General features: G+C 37.5%; 1 protein-coding gene across 11 annotated transcripts in view; it reads right to left on the bottom strand.

Moving 5' to 3' along the window:
- The window catches only part of UTRN (utrophin), a 594,041-nt gene that overhangs the window by 61,492 nt on the left and 514,577 nt on the right, over positions 1-17,972 (bottom strand). For all 11 annotated transcript variants that reach the window (XM_073022551.1, XM_073022550.1, XM_073022552.1 and 8 more), the window contains 2 exons: positions 11,016-11,101; positions 6,287-6,444 (listed from right to left, as the gene is read on the bottom strand). In XM_073022551.1, the coding sequence (XP_072878652.1) occupies positions 6,287-6,444; positions 11,016-11,101 (244 nt within the window). The remainder of the gene's footprint in view (positions 1-6,286; positions 6,445-11,015; positions 11,102-17,972) is intronic.

Here is a 17,972-nt window from a genome sequence, read left to right as displayed (position 1 = left end):
TTTGACGAGATGAGAGAAGAAGGATTCAGTCCATCAAACTTCTCAGAGCTAAAGGAGGAATTACGTACCCAGCGCAAAGAAACTAAAAATCTTGAAAAAAAGGTGGAAGAATTGATGGCTAGAGTCATTAATGCAGAGAAGGTCATAAATGAAATGAAAGAGATGAAAACCATGACACGAGAAACACGTGACAAATGCACAAGCTTCAGTAACCGACTCGATCAACTGGAAGAAAGAGTATCAGCGATTGAGGATCAAATGAACAAAATGAAGCGAGAAGAGAAACCAAAAGAAAAAAGAAGAAAAAGAAATGAACAAAGCCTGCAAGAAGTATGGGATTATGTAAAAAGACCAAATCTACGTCTGATTGGGGTGCCTGAAAGTGAGGGGGAAAATAGAACCAAGTTGGAAAACACTCTTCAGGATATCATCCAGGAGAACTTCCCCAACCTAGTAGAGCAGGCCAACATGCAAATCCAGGAAATACAGAGAACGCCACAAAGATACTCCTCAAGAAGAGCAACTCCAAGACACATAATTGCCAGATTCACCAAAGTTGAAATGAAGGAAAAAATCTTAAGGGCAGCCAGAGAATGGTCGGGTTACCCACAAAGGGAAGCCCATCAGACTAACAGCAGATCTCTTGGCAGAAACTCTACAAGCCAGAAGAGACTGGAGGCCAATATTCAACATTCTAAAGAAAAGAATTTTAAACCCAGAATTTCATATCCAGCCAAACTAAGTTTCATAAGTGAAGGAGAAATAAAATCATTTACAGATAAGCAAATGCTTAGAGATTTTGTCACCACTAGGCCTGCCTTACAAGAGATCCTGAAGGAAGCACTAAACATGGAAAGGAACAAACGGTACCAGCCATTGCAAAAACATGCCAAAATGTAAAGACCATCGAGACTAGGAAGAAACTGCATCAACTAACGAGCAAAATAACCAGTTAATATCATAATGGCAGGATCAAGTTCACACATAACAATCTTAACCTTAAATGTAAATGGACTAAATGCTCCAATTAAAAGACACAGACTGGCAAACTGGATAAAGAGTCAAGACCCATCAGTCTGCTGTATTCAGGAGACCCATCTCACATGCAGAGACATACATAGGCTCAAAATAAAGGGATGGAGGAAGATTTACCAAGCAAATGGAGAACAAAAAAAGCAGGGGTTGCAATACTAGTCTCTGATAAAACAGACTTTAAACCATCAAAGATCAAAAGAGACAAAGACGGCCATTACATAATGGTAAAGGGATCAATTCAACAGGAAGAGCTAACTATCCTAAATATATATGCACCCAATACAGGAGCACCCAGATTCATAAAGCAAGTCCTTAGAGACTTACAAAAAGACTTAGACTCCCATACAATAATAATGGGAGACTTCAACACTCCACTGTCAACATTAGACAGATCAACGAGACAGAAAGTTAACAAGGATATCCAGGAATTGAACTCATCTCTGCAGCAAGCAGACCTAATAGACATCTATAGAACTCTCCACCCCAAATCAACAGAATATACATTCTTCTCAGCATCACATCGCACTTACTCCAAAATTGACCACATAATTGGAAGTAAAGCACTCCTCAGCAAATGTACAAGAACATAAATTATAACAAACTGTCTCTCAGACCACAGTGCAATCAAACTAGAACTCAGGACTAAGAAACTCAATCAAAACCGCTCAACTACAGGAAACTGAACAACCTGCTCCTGAATGACTACTGGGTACATAACGAAATGAGGGCAGAAATAAAGATGTTCTTTGAAACCAATGAGAACAAAGATACAACATACCAGAATCTCTGGGACACATTTAAAGCAGTGTGTAGAGGGAAATTTATAGCACTAAATGCCCACAAGAGAAAGCTGGAAAGATCTAAAATTGACACTCTAACATCACAGTTAAAAGAACTAGAGAAGCAAGAGCAAACACATTCAAAAGTTAGCAGAAGGCAAGAAATAACTAAGATCAGAGCAGAACTGAAGGAGATAGAAACATAAAAAACCCTCCAAAAAATGAATGAATCCAGGAGTTGGTTTTTTGAAAAGATCAACAAAATTGACAGACCGCTAGCAAGACTAATAAAGAAGAAAAGAGAGAAGAATAAAATTGATGCAATAAAAAATGATAAAGGGGATATCACCACCGACCCCACAGAAATACAAACTACCATCAGAGAATACTATAAACACCTCTATGCAAATAAACTAGAAAATCTAGAAGAAATGGATAATTTCCTGGACACTTACACTCTTCCAAGACTAAACCAGGAAGAAGTTGAATCCCTGAATAGACCAATAGCAGGCTCTGAAATTGAGGCAATAATTAATAGCCTACCAACCAAAAAAAGTCCAGGACCAGATGGATTCACAGCCTAATTCTACCAGAGGTACAAGGAGGAGCTGGTACCATTCCTTCTGAAACTATTCCAATCAATAGAAAAAGAGGGAATCCTCCCTAACTCATTTTATGAGGCCAACATCATCCTGATACCAAAGCCTGGCAGAGACACAACAAAAAAAGAGAATTTTAGACCAATATCCCTGATGAACATCGATGCAAAAATCCTCAATAAAATACTGGCAAACCAGATTCAGCAACATATCAAAAAGCTTATCCACCATGATCAAGTGGGTTTCATCTCTGGGATGCAAGGCTGGTTCAACATTCGCAAATCAATAAACATAATCCAGCATATAAACAGAACCAAAGACAAGAACCATATGATTATCTCAATAGATGCAGAAAAGGCTTTTGACAAAATTCAACAGCCCTTCATGCTAAAAACGCTCAATAAATTCGGTATTGATGGAACGTACCTCAAAATAATAAGAGCTATTTATGACAAACCCACAGCCAATATCATACTGAATGGGCAAAAACTGGAAACATTCCCTTTGAAAACTGGCACAAGACAGGGATGCCCTCTCTCACCACTCCTATTCAACATAGTGTTGGAAGTTCTGGCTAGGGCAATCAGGCAAGAGAAAGAAATCAAGGGTATTCAGTTAAAAAAAGAAGAAGTCAAATTGTCCCTCTTTGCAAATGACATGACTGTATATTTAGAAAACCCCATGGTCTCAGCCCAAAATCTCCTTAAGCTGATAAGCAACTTCAGCAAAGTCTCAGGATACAAAATTAATGTGCAAAAATCACAAGCATTCTTATACACCAGTAACAGACAAACAGAGAGCCAAATCATGAATGAACTTCAATTCACAATTGTTTCAAAGAGAATAAAATACCTAGGAATCCAACTTACAAGGGATGTAAAGGACCTCTTCAAGGAGAGCTACAAACCACTGCTCAGTGAAATAAAAGAGGACACAAACAAATGGAAGAACATACCATGCTCATGGATAGGAAGAATCAATATCGTGAAAATGGCCATACTGCCCAAGGTTATTTATAGATTCAATGCCATCCCCATCAAGCTACCAATGAGTTTCTTCACAGAATTGGAAAAAACTGCTTTAAAGTTCATATGGAACCAAAAAAGAGCCCGCATCTCCAAGACAATCCTAAGTCAAAAGAACAAAGCTGGAGGCATCACGCTACCTGACTTCAAACTATACTACAAGGCTACAGTAACCAAAACAGCATGGTACTGGTACCAAAACAGAGATATAGACCAATGGAACAGAACAGAGTCCTCAGAAATAATACCACACATCTACAGCCATCTGATCTTTGATAAACCTGAGAGAAACAAGAAATGGGGAAAGGATTCCCTATTTAATAAATGGTGCTGGGAAAATTGGCTAGCCATAAGTAGAAAGCTGAAACTGGATCCTTTCCTTACTCCTTATACGAAAATTAATTCAAGATGGATTAGAGACTTAAATGTTAGACCTAACACCATAAAAACCCTAGAGGAAAACCTAAGTAGTACCATTCAGGACATAGGCATGGGCAAAGACTTCATGTCTAAAACACCAAAAGCAATGGCAGCAAAAGCCAAAATTGACAAATGGGATCTCATTAAACTAAAGAGCTTCTGCACAGCAAAAGAAACTACCATCAGAGTGAACAGGCAACCTACAGAATGGGAGAAAATTTTTGCAATCTACTCATCAGACAAAGGGCTAATATCCAGAACCTACAAAGAACTCAAACAAATTTACGAGAAAAAAACAAACAACCCCATCAAAAAGTGGGCAAAGGATATGAACAGACATTTCTCAAAAGAAGACATTCATACAGCCAACAGACACATGAAAAAATGCTCATCATCACTGGCCATCAGAGAAATGCAAATCAAAACCACAATGAGATACCATCTCACACCAGTTAGAATGGCAATCATTAAAAAGTCAGGAAACAGCAGGTGCTGGAGAGGATGTGGAGAAATAGGAACACTTTTACACTGTTGGTGGGATTGTAAACTAGTTCAACCATTATGGAAAACAGTATGGCGATTCCTCAAGGATCTAGAACTAGATGTACCATATGACCCAGCCATCCCATTACTGGGTATATACCCAAAGGATTATAAATTATGCTGCTATAAAGACACATGCACACGTATGTTTATTGCGGCACTATTCACAATAGCAAAGACTTGGAATCAACCCAAATGTCCATCAGTGACAGATTGGATTAAGAAAATGTGGCACATATACACCATGGAATACTATGCAGCCATAAAAAAGGATGAGTTTGTGTCCTTTGTAGGGACATGGATGCAGCTGGAAACCATCATTCTTAGCAAACTATCAGAAGAACAGAAAACCAAACACCGCATGTTCTCACTCATAGGTGGGAACTGAACAATGAGATCACATGGACTCGGGAAGGGAAACATCACACACCGGGGCCTATCATGGGGAGGGAGGAGGGGGGAGGAATTGCACTGGGAGTTATACCTGATGTAAATGACGAGTTGATGGGTGCTGACGAGTTGATGGGTGCAGCACACCAACATGGCACAAGTATACATATGTAACAAACCTGCACGTTATGCACATGTACCCTAGAACTCAAAGTACAATAATAAAAAAAAAAAAGAAAATGTGGCACATATACACCATGGAATACTATGTAGCCATAAAAAAAGGATGAGTTCATGTCCTTTGAAGGGACATGGATGAAGTTGGAAACCATCATTCTCAGCAAACTAACACAAGAACAGAAAACCAACCACCACAGGTTCTCACTCATAAGTGGGAGTTGAACAATGAGAACACATGGACACAGGGAGGGGAATATCACACACTGGGGCCTGCCAGGGGTTGGGGGGCTAGGGGACAGCATTAGGGGAAATATCTAATGTAGATGATGGGTTGATGGGTGCAGCAAACAACCGTGGCACGTGTATACCTATGCAACAAACCTGCACGTTCTGCATATGTACGCCAGAACTTAAAGTATAAAACAAACAAACAAAAAAAGAGGCCCAAGACAGATCATTCACTTCTTCCATCATATGAGGAAACAGCAAGAAAGGTTGCAATGAACTAGAAGGTGGGCCCTCAGCAGACACTGAATCTGCTAGCACCTTGATCATGGACAGCCTCCAGAACTGTAGAAAATAAATTTCTGTTGTTTAAAAGCCACCCAGTTTATGGTATTTTGTTAGAGCAGCTTGAACGAACTAAGACAGGATACAACAGTAAAATGATAGCCACAGTCCTTGTCTTCATGGAGCTTAGGTTCCTACAGAAGAAACAAATACTAATCCATGAATTATATAATTCAGTGTGTAATTATAATTGTACTGAGTATGAGAAGGAAGAGGTGGAAGATATTAAGGTGAATATAATAGGAAAATATAGCATTATCTGAAGAGGTCAGAGAAAGATTTTCAGAGGATATGAGAGTTAAAGCTAAAATCTAAAGATCAAATAAGGATTAGGTATGAGAAGTGAGTTAGTGGGCAATGGGGAAGGAAGAATGTCTAAACAGCAGACGCAGGTCCAAAGGCACTGCTGAGGCAGGAAACAAGGAAATAACACAGTGCAGCTGGAAAGTGGAGAGCAAGGAGAGGAGTGGTAGGACAGGACGCCAGGAAAAGGGCAGAACGAACAGCAATTAATGGCACAGGTTAAACACTGTAGCTTTTATTAAAGAAAAACAGCAAGTCTCTTTGCAAGGGTTGCTATTTTTTGAAGCAAATGAGCCTTAGGAGATAAAATATACCACTTGTTGGATGGTACCCAAAGTCTTTCAGCATTTGGCTCCAGCCCGAGTTCCCTATTCCATGTCTCAGAACATCCTCAAAACCCTTCCCCAACACATCCTGCATACCAGTGATCCTTCATGCTTACCTGTTGGAAGCAGCTGCGAACACTAGGCTCAATATTACTGCCTCCAAAAGCTGCTACTTCACCTAGCTGCCGGGGTATCTGGATGGCGTCATGAAGTAACAGGCCCAGCTGCCTCTGGTCACACATTTCCGTGGGCCCCGCCACTTCCTTAAAGAGATCTGCAAAGAGAGGCAAGAGGTTAACTTCCATCTGCCTACAGTGTTCTTTTACTTAAAATATATCTTTGGTAATGTGGACTGAAACATGTAGATTAAAAAAATTTCAGAAGGACATGAATCTGATTAGTTGCCTCCTGAATTCCAATGACCTTAAATATTCTGATCTTAATATTCTGCATTTCATATGATATTAGATTATTTTAAGAAGCATGTAGTTAACCCGTTCCTGCAAGAATGGGTTATATATATACATATAAACATAAATCATGCATATATAGTATAAATCAGTAAACACAAATTTCCTTTTAAAAATGATACAATAAGCCCATATGAATTGATTTTATGACCTTCATAAGAAATTCCCTTCTTACTGAGAAAGAATGAGCCAAAATAAAGCTTCCTTCATGACTCGTCAAAGGAATAGACGTAGTTGGGTGCTGTGGTACATGCCTATAATCTCATCTACTGGAGAGACTAGGGCAAGAGGATCACTTGAGCCAGGAGTGAGACCAGTTTGCGCAACATAGCAAGACCCCAACTCAAAAAAAATTAAAAACAAAAAATAAAAGAATAAACGTAACTTAAATAACAAACCTTCAAATTTTAACAGATTGGTTTACCAACTTTTTGTGTTCACTCCTAAATTCAATATTCTACTAAATGTACATATATTATAACTTATTTTAAAGACTTTTACATTCACATCTATTTTATATAAGCAGCACTAAAAAGTACAAGATGGTGTGCTTTTTCTCTTTCGGGCCAGTCTCCCATTCCTTATTAGCTATAAACACTGTTTTTGTTTTACTTTATGTAACAAAATACATTTAATCAAATTTTAAAATGTGTGCGTATTTTCACAAAGTTTTTAGCTTTTTCCATTCATTAAAAAACTGATCTGTTTTATAATTCTCTTAATTCAATAAAATTAAAACTCTTCTATTTTGTCCACTCTTGGTTTACCTTTTATTCACCATATACAATACTTTGAAGATCAAAATTGTTATATAATTTTCAACAATAAAGCTAATATCCTAAGATAAGTTACTTTTGGAAGAGGAAGAAATTTCAAATACAAACAATCCATTTCATTATAGAAATTAATATTTTTTGGAAATAAATTCTAAAAATTCAAAAGCACTTAAAATCTAAATGTTCTTCTTGTGAAATTTTCCAAGAATAGAAGAAAGTGGAGTAAATATTAATTGGATTCTAAAAATATTTTCAAACAGTACCTGATATCAGATCAAAATGTATCATTTTCTCTCTCTCTCTCTTTTTTTTTTTTCTTTTTGAGATGGAGCATCACTCTTGTTGCCCAGACTGGAGTGCAATGGCACGATCTCGGATCACTGCAACCTCCGCCTCCCGGGTTCAATCAATTCTCCCGCCTCAGCCTCCCGAGTAGCTAGGATTACAGGCATGTAACACCACGCCTGGCTAGTTTTGTATTTTTACAGAGACAGGGTTTCCGCATGTTGGTCAGACTAGTCTCGAGCTCCCGACCATAGGTGATCTGACCCACATCGGCCTCCCAAAGTGCTGGGGATTACAAGCGTGAGCCACTGTGCCTGGCCCATTCTCTCTTTTTATAAGGAATATAATGCTAGATCTAATGCCGTCAATGGTGAAATTTCAAACTGAACCAAGCTCAGTGATACTGACACAGTAATTATAATGAAGTATGGCTTTAATTATAAGCATACATAGGGAAAGCAAATTCAATGAAGATAAATTTCATTTTTATTATAATTTTTTCACTTAGATTTGGTTAGAGCTCTACTTGTTTCTTCCATTAAAAAAAATAAGGCTATCACAGACAAAAATATTTATCCAGTAGTCTTAATATGATGTTTATTTTAAACCAGTCCCTGGGAAGAGGTCTGTTAAGTAAATAAAAGTTGATGAATATGTATAATAATCTTTACATAAAAGTGTACGTTTTCAGCAAGATCAACTATGCCCAACTTTCCTCTTTTGAGGCATAGGGCTATACCGCTATGCCACTATTAAGGTAAAACTACTCACAAAACATAAGGACAAAAGTGTCCTTAGACATTTTGACATATTTCTATAAATCCTTATAAAAGTTCCTACAAAAGTTCACATTCTCAACATTATAGTCAGATACAAAAAGCACTGTCAGGGTAAAGGAATGGGTAATAAGAAAGTCATAATCTAAAAACTCAAATTCTAATAAATCAGCACAGAAGAGATGCTAATGATAATTTAAAAGGATGGTTTGAAAATGTGTACTTTTTTTTTTTTTTTAAGGTCTCGCTTTGTCATCCAGGCTGCAAGTGTGGTGGTCTGACTATGGCTCACTGCAGCCTCTGACTCCCAGGGCTCAAGTAATCCTCCCACCTTAGCCTCCCAAGTAGCTAGGACTATAGGCATAAGCCACTGTGCCTGGTCTGTAAATGTGTTTTTGATGAGGCAAGGAAGCTAGCCAGCTATAAGCATAAAGACCAGGGCACTGTTAGAACCTAAACAAGGAATATTCTTAGGAAAGGACCAAGAGAAAAAAGTGTTATGGGGTTAAGACACTGCCATTGGGCATTGTATTAATAAAATCAATGTTCAGACAGATACCAATGATCTTGAATGGCGGCCTTGCCATTGCATTTGAAGAGCAAACTGTCTGGAATATCAATTCTAATAAAGGAAATAATAATGAGGAAGTTTCTGATATCAAGGGGGAAATAAAAACTGGAATCAGAGTGGTGAAGGTCTTCAAAGTAAAAAGCAAAACAAAACCCCAGGACATTCCAAAGTCTGGATATCTCAGTAAAGATTTAGATTAAAGATTAAAACCCAAGAGATTTCTTATTTAATTAGTCCTAAAATGGCATACTTTGTGGATTCAATTAAATATGAGAAATTTCACTGCAGAGGCTTCTGCTTCCCCTGCCAAAATCTAAAAGTTAATGTTGAATTATAGACAATGAAAGCTTTGAGGTTGAATTTGCATATATATCAGAGTAAGCTCTACACTATAACTGTTACTTTCAGAGAACCCTAATTATTTCAGAAGCACAAGAAACCCCAAATCAGAGATGATAAAAAATCCATTTCTAATTTTGTAACATTGATATTTTCATTAACATTTGTCTTTCCTGATCATTATAAAAATGATAACTTCTTCAGCTTTGGAAATTACATCTTTTCATGATTATGATTCTGAAAACTACTTAAATTCTGGATAAAGTGCCACAAAGCAAGAGCTCTGTGCAAAGCCTCCTTCTGCATGGCTAACTAGGCTCTCACTCCGTCATAGCACCCCATCTCGTAATCCTACAATCAGCTTTTCATTTCATATAAATCTACATCTCTTCACTGACATTCCTGCCAAACTATGTAGGAAAAACAGGCCATCACGGTCTAGACCTGAAATTCAAAATCAAATAACCTCACAGCAATCCCAGAAATTAAAAGCTATTAAAATGTACTCATGTTCACATACGACACAAAACTGAACTAAGTTTACAGGGCCTATAATCAAATATCCTACTGTTTTTTAGTATCTCTCTATTCACAGAATATCCCTAATCCTCTCCCACAAATGTATGGATTTCTCTGTAAAGAATCATCTGGGAATAAGCATGATGGGATCAAATTCACATTTTATGGACAAAAATAAATCAAAATATATGTGATAGTAGTTAAGAGTTTGGGGACTCAGCGGCAATTGCTACCAATTATTCAACAACTGCTATTTCTAGGTACCTTAAACATTACTCATAATTCTTTTCCAAGCAGGAATTATTAGCTTCAGGTTTCAGTTGAAGAAAATTTGCTAAATTTCAGCTTCTTGAACTGTAAAATGGGAATACTCTTAGTTGGCAATATTCAATGAAATCACATAACCTGCCCAAAGACACTCAGCTACTAAGTGGCAGAAATTTGAAGACAGGTCCCCTTGGCTCCTGAGCACAAGCCTTTTCCAAAGCCAAGATATCTTTCATCAACTGACAGATAAAGGAACACTGTTGATTTATTTGGTAAATCTAAATATAACAAAAATTTAAAAATCATGTTTTATTTTGTCACAATGGTAAAATATGTTTATTTAGGATTATCATCTATGTCCATAAAGGTTCTAGTTCATCTTTTTCTTTTAAGCATTGGAAGTATAAAGAAATAAAAAAGTTTGGGCTTTGGAGTCAGAAAAACCTAGTATCTAATTCTAGCCCCATCCCTTATTGGCTCTGCAGTCTTAGACTAGATTCTTAACCTATCTCAGCATTAATTTTCTCAGCCAGAAAAATGGAAATCCCAATGCTTACATTATGGAGGGATTATTCTAAGAATTAAATGAAATATAATTTGTAGTTAGGTCTCACTCCATCCAGGCACCTCATCTCTTAGTTATAATCAGTTTTTCATTTCACACAAAGCCCCAAGTCTGTGCACTGCCACCTTTTGTCCAACTTAGTATAGGCACAGTAAGTTTAAAAAAAAAGAGAGAGAACTATTACTACTAACAAATTATATAATGTAAGTTTCCAGTAAATTGTTATAATCATTATTATTACTAAAAACACTGTTGGTATATGAAAGCTCTTACATACATCTGTACTTTTCTTCCAAGAGACCTTTGGAGAGAGACATCAATCCAATCTTCAGACTCTGCACTCTAATTTTTCCAGTTCGACCCCTAAAATTATAAGAATGTTAATGTATTAGATGCATTTAAAACCATATACAGCATGTTAATTGTTTATGAATATCTACTTTCTTGGGGGTAAACCATTAAAACTAATTATATCTTAAAGATGCAACTTTTCTATTAACTTTTAACAACTAGCATTAAAACTATACTGTAATTTCATGACATATATTAACAGGGTGTTTGGCCAAGTCTAGAAGAATACACAGCTTGAAGTCACTTTGCACATGACACAAGAACTAAGAAGGACAAATTAAAGCAAAATGACAATGACAATTATAAAGCTGAAAAGATTTCACCTTTAAAAATACTATGAATTAAACCTATCTGTTAATAATTGTAGATGCAAGATTCAAAATAGCTAGAGCTGCACACTTTATACATGTGACTTCATACAGCAAGAAAAATCTAATCATATATCTAAAATCAAGAACACAAACAAGAAAATTATATACTAAGAGCTTATAACTTGCTGAATACTTATTGGTAATTAAGTATTAAGTAAGTATAAATATTGGTATTTAAGTATTCAGCAAATTACAAGCCCTCAGTATGTAGTTAATTTTCTGTCAATGCAGTTTTTATAAATTACTATTGCAATTTTAATAGTCAGTGATCTTAGACAGATGTGAAATACCTATTTGGGGAAGTATCAAATTATAATTAAAACCAGAATGTATTAAATAATCAACACTAGAACATAGTTTTACACAACACTAAGGAGAGATCATTTCTATTTCACTTATAAGTCGACCAGATGAAACATGTTTTTTTAACTTTAAAAGCACAGAGTTTTCTTAATTTCATTGTTTATCAAAGAATTACTGAGTAATCTACCAAATGTTAGTCACAGTAGTCCCACTCCTAGGAATTGGAAGATAATTACAAAAATTAATAAGATATTATCCTTGCTATGAAATAACACATAGCCCAGAAAAAAAGCCTTTATTGCTATCTTTATTATTGCAGATTTAGCATCCGTTTTCATTTTAGGTTTTTATTGTCAATTTTCTTATTTGTTTTTAACACACAAGTACAGCACACTTAAAACCTGTAACTGAAAGTTTACATAAATATATGAATGTATAAAAGTTAACAATTTGTGCTATTTTAAAAACATAAATATTTGAATCATGTAACTTTAATTTTATGCAGTCTTCTTGCCAAAGTATATTTAATCACTGATTTTATTGATATTTTTACTAGTAATACTAATTGATATTCCTCCACTGTCAATTATATGTACTACAGGAATTTTCTGTATGCATATTACAACATGTAAAGTATGCAATAAATAAGAAAGGAAAATGTGCTTAGGGATTGGTGCAATGTATTTTCAAAGTACTCCCTCAATAGGCTAGAGTTTGTAATTTATATTAAATCATATCTAATAAACTTACTGAACCCTTAGTATGTAGGTATACGACATTCAGAATCAACCTATGAAATGATTAATACCTAATATTAAAATAAGCATAGTCCTTCTAAGCAAACTTTCTAAATTAATATAATCATTCATTTTTCACAATTACAGAAATACTAGTTTCACACTAACCCTACAGAGAGTCATGCTACAAACTGTGTTTCTACTTTATATCTTTTAGAAGTTTCCTAATTATCACATGAAACAGACAATGTTTGCTTCTTTTCAAAAGAAGGAAATGTTTACTCTCTGGACCCAGTCAGACAATAGACTTGCAGAGGATAACAGAAGGCTTTGTGAATGGGCTGAGACAAGTACACGAATGTGGCTAAGGACAAAGTGATCCCTACAGGGAAAAATGGTCAAAATAATATGCATTAAAGCATGACCCCCACTCTACTGTCACAACACAAGAAAGGAATATCAGCTGTTGCAGCCCAACCAGCGAGAGCTGAAGCAGGGTGAGGCATCACCTCACCTGGGAAGTGCAAGGGAGAAGGGAATCCCTTTTCCTAGCCAGGGGAACTGAGACACACAACACCTGGAAAATCGGGTAACTCCCACCCCAATACTGCACTTTAAGCAAACAGGCACACCAGGAGATTATATCCCACACCTGGCCGGGAGGGTCCCACGCCCGTGGAGCCTTCCTCATTGCTAGCACAGCAGTCTGCGATCTAACCTCAAGGCAGCAGCGAGGCTGGGGGAGGGGCGCCCGCCATTGCTGAGGCTTAAGTAGGTAAACAAAACCCTGGGAAGATCGAACTGGGTGGAGCTCACAGCAGTTCAAGGAGGCCTGCCAGTCTCTGTAGACTCCACCTCTGGGGACAGGGCACACCTAAACAACAACAACAACAACAACAAAAAAGCAGCAGAAACCTCTGCAGACGCAAGCGACTCTGTCTGACAGCTTTGAAGAGAGCAGTGGATCTCCCAACACGGAGGTTGAGATCTGAGAAGGGACAGACTGCCTGCTCAAGTGGGTCCCTGACCCCTGAGTAGCCTAACTGGGAGACATCCTCCACTAGGTGCAGACTGACACCCCACACCTCACACGGTGGGGTACATCCCTGACAGGAAGCTTCCAAATCAAGAATCAGACAAGTACACTCACTATTCAGCAGTATTCTATCTTCTGCAGCCTCTGCTGCTGACACCCAGGCAAACAGGGTCTGGAATGGACCTCAAGCAATCTCCAACAGACCTACAGCTGAGGGTCCTGACTGTTAGAAGGAAAACTAACAAAAAGGAAGGACACCCACACCAAAACCCCATCAGAACGTCACCATCATCAAAGACCAGAGGCAGATAAAACCACAAAGATAGGGAAAAAGCAAGGCAGAAAAGCTGGAAATTCAAAATATAAGAGCACATCTCCCCCTCCAAAGGAACGCAGCTCATCGTCAGCAATGGATCAAAGCTGGACAGAGAATGACTTTGACGAGTTGAGAGAAGAAGGCTTCAGTCCATCAAACTTCTCAGAGCTAAAGGACGAATTACGTACCCAGTGCAAAGAAACTAAAAATCTTGAAAAAAGAGTGGAAGACTTGATAACCAGAATAATTAATGCAGAGAAGGCCATAAACGAATGGACAGAGATGAAAACCATGACATGAGAAATACGTGACAAATGCACAAGCTTTAGTAACCGACTTGATCAACTGGAAGAAAGAGTATCAGCGATTGAAGGATCAAATGAATGAAATGAAGCAAGAAGAGAAATCTAAAGAAAAAAGAAGAAAAAGAAATTAACAAAGCCTGCAAGAAGTATGGGATTATGTAAAAAGACCAAATCTACATCTGATTGGGGTGCCTGAAAGTGAGGGGGAAAATGGAACCAAGTTGGAAAACACTCTTCAGGATATCATGCAGGAGAACTTCCCCAACCTAATAGGGCAGGCCAACATTCAAATTCAGGAAATACAGAGAACGCCACAAAGATACTCCTCGAGAAGAGCAACTCCAAGACACATAATTGCCAGATTCACCAAAGTTGAAATGAAGGAAAAAATCTTAAGGGCAGCTAGAGAGAAAGGTCAGGTTACCCACAAAGGGAAGCCCATCAGACTAACAGCAGATCTCTCAGCAGAAATTCTACAAGTCAGAAGAGAGTGGGGCCAATATTCACCATTCTTAAAGAAAAGAATTTTAAACCCAGAATTTCATATCTGGCCAAGCTAAGTTTTATAAGTGAAGGAGAAATAAAATTCTTTACAGATAAGCAAATGCTTAGAGATTTTGTCACCACCAGGTCAGCCTTACAAGAGACCTGAAGGAAGCACTAAACATGGAAAGGAACAAACGGTACCAGCCATCGCAAAAACATGCCAAAATGTAAAGACCATCGAGACTAGGAAGAAACTGCATCAACTAACGAGCAAAATAACCAGTTAATATCATAATGGCAGGATCAAGTTCACACATAACAATATTAACCTTAAATGTAAATGGACTAAATGCTCCAATTAAAAGACACAGACTGACAAACTGGATAAAGAGTCAAGACCCATCAGTTTGCTGTATTCAGGAGACCCATCTCACATGCAGAGACATACATAGGCTCAAAATAAAGGGATGGAGGAAGATTTACCAAGCAAATGGAGAACAAAAAAAAGCAGGGGTTGCAATCCTAGTCTCTGATAAAACAGACTTTAAACCATCAAAGATCAAAACAGACAAAGAAGGCCATTACATAATGGTAAAAGGATCAATTAAACAGGAAGAGTTAACTATCCTAATATATATGCACCCAATACAGGAGCACCCAGATTCATAAAGCAAGTCCTTAGAGACTTACAAAGAGACTTAGACTCCCATACAATAATAATGGCAGACTTCAGCACCCCAATGTCAACATTAGACAGATCAACGAGACAGAAAGTTAACAAGGATATCCAGGAATTGAACTCATCTCTGCAGCAAGCAGACCTAATAGACATCTACAGAACTTTCCACCCCAAATCAACAGAATATACATTCTTCTCAGCACCACATCACACTTATTCCAAAATTGACCACATAATTGGAAGTAAAGCACTCCTCAGCAAATGTACAAGAACAGAAATTATAACAAACTGTCTCTCAGACCACAGTGCAGTCAAAATAGAACTCAGGACTAAGAAACTCAAAACCGCTCAACTACATGGAAACTGAACAACCTGCTCCTGAATGACTACTGAGTATACAACGAAATGAAGGCATAAATAAAGATGTTCTTTGAAACCAATGAGAACAAAGATACAACATACCAGAATCTCTGGGACACATTTAAAGCAGTGTGTAGAGGGAAATTTATAGCACTAAATGCCCACAAGAGAAAGCTGGAAAGATCTAAAATTGACACTCTAACATCACAATTAAAAGAACTAGAGAAGCAAGAGCAAACTCATTCAAAAGCTAGCAGAAAGCAAGAAATAACTAAGATCAGAGCAAAACTGAAGGAGATAGAGACACAAAAAACCCTTCAAAAAATCAATGAATCCAGGAGTTGGTTTTTTGAAAAGATCAACAAAATTGACAGACCGCTAACAAGACTAATAAAGAAGAAAAGAGAGAAAAATCAAATAGACACAATAAAAAATGACAAAGGGGATATCACCACCGACCCCACAGAAATACAAACTACCATCAGAGAATACTATAAACACCTCTATGCAAATAAACTAGAAAATCTAGAAGAAATGGATAATTTCCTGGACACTTACACTCTTCCAAGACTAAACCAGGAAGAAGTTGAATCCCTGAATAGACCAATAGCAGGCTCTGAAATTGAGGCAATAATTAATAGCCTACCAACCAAAAAAAGTCCAGGACCAGATGGATTCACAGCCTAATTCTACCAGAGGTACAAGGAGGAGCTGGTACCATTCCTTCTGAAACTATTCCAATCAATAGAAAAAGAGGGAATCCTCCCTAACTCATTTTATGAGGCCAACATCACCCTGACACCAAAGCCTGGCAGAGACACAACAAAAAAAGAGAATTTTAGACCAATATCCCTGATGAACATCGATGCAAAAATCCTCAATAAAGTACTGGTAAACCGAATCCAGCAGCACATCTAAAAGCTTATCCACCATGATCAAGTGGGCTTCATCCCTGGGATGCAAGGCTGGTTCAACATTCGCAAATCAATAAACATAATCCAGCATATAAACAGAACCAAAGACAAGAACCACATCATTATCTCAATAGATGCAGAAAAGGCTTTTGACAAAATTCAACAGCCCTTCATGCTAAAAATGCTCAATAAATTCGGTATTGATGGAACGTACCTCAAAATAATAAGAGCTATTTATGACAAACCCACAGCCAATACCATACTGAATGGGCAAAAACTGGAAACATTCCCTTTGAAAACTGGCACAAGACAGGGATGCCCTCTCTCACCACTCCTATTCCACATAGTGTTGGAAGTTCTGGCTAGGGCAATCAGGCAAGAGAAAGAAATCAAGGGTATTCAGTTAGGAAAAGAAAAGAAGTCAAATTGTCCCTGTTTCCAGATGACATGATTGTATATTTAGAAAACCCCATTGTCTCAGCCCAAAATCTCCTTAAGCTGATAAGCAACTTCAGCAAAGTCTCAGGATACAAAATTAATGTGCAAAAATCACAAGCATTCTTATATACCAGTAACAGACAAACAGAGAGTCAAATCATGAATGAACTTCCATTCACAATTGCTTCAAAGAGAATAAAATACCTAGGAATCCAACTTACAAGGGATGTAAAGGACCTCTTCAAGGAGAACTACAAACCACTGCTCGGTGAAATAAAAGAGGACACAAACAAATGGAAGAACATACCATGCTCATGGATAGGGAGACTCAATATCGTGAAAATGGCCATAATGCCCAAGATTATTTATAGATTTAATGCCATCCCCATCAAGCTACCAATGAGTTTCTTCACAGAATTGGAAAAAACTGCTTTAAAGTTCATATGGAACCAAAAAAGAGCCCGCATCTCCAAGACAATCCTAAGTCAAAAGAACAAAGCTGGAGACATCACGCTACCTGACTTCAAACTATACTACAAGGCTACAGTAACCAAAACAGCATGGTACTGGTACCAAAACAGAGATATAGACCAATGGAACAGAACAGAGTCCTCAGAAATAATACCACACATCTACAGCCATCTGATCTTTGACAAACCTGAGAGAAACAAGAAATGGGGAAAGGATTCCCTATTTAATAAATGGTGCTGGGAAAATTGGCTAGCCATAAGTAGAAAGCTGAAACTGGATCCTTTCCTTACTCCTTATACGAAAATTAATTCAAGATGGATTAGAGACTTAAATGTTAGACCTAATACCATAAAAACCCTAGAGGAAAACCTAGGTAGTACCATTCAGGACATAGGCATGGGCAAAGACTTCATGTCTAAAACACCAAAAGCAATGGCAGCAAAAGCCAAAATTGACAAATGGGATCT

This window comes from Chlorocebus sabaeus, chromosome 13 (assembly GCF_047675955.1).
Source record: "Chlorocebus sabaeus isolate Y175 chromosome 13, mChlSab1.0.hap1, whole genome shotgun sequence".
Classification (NCBI taxonomy): domain Eukaryota; kingdom Metazoa; phylum Chordata; class Mammalia; order Primates; family Cercopithecidae; genus Chlorocebus; species Chlorocebus sabaeus.
This window is presented reverse-complemented; position numbering and strand designations above follow the sequence as displayed.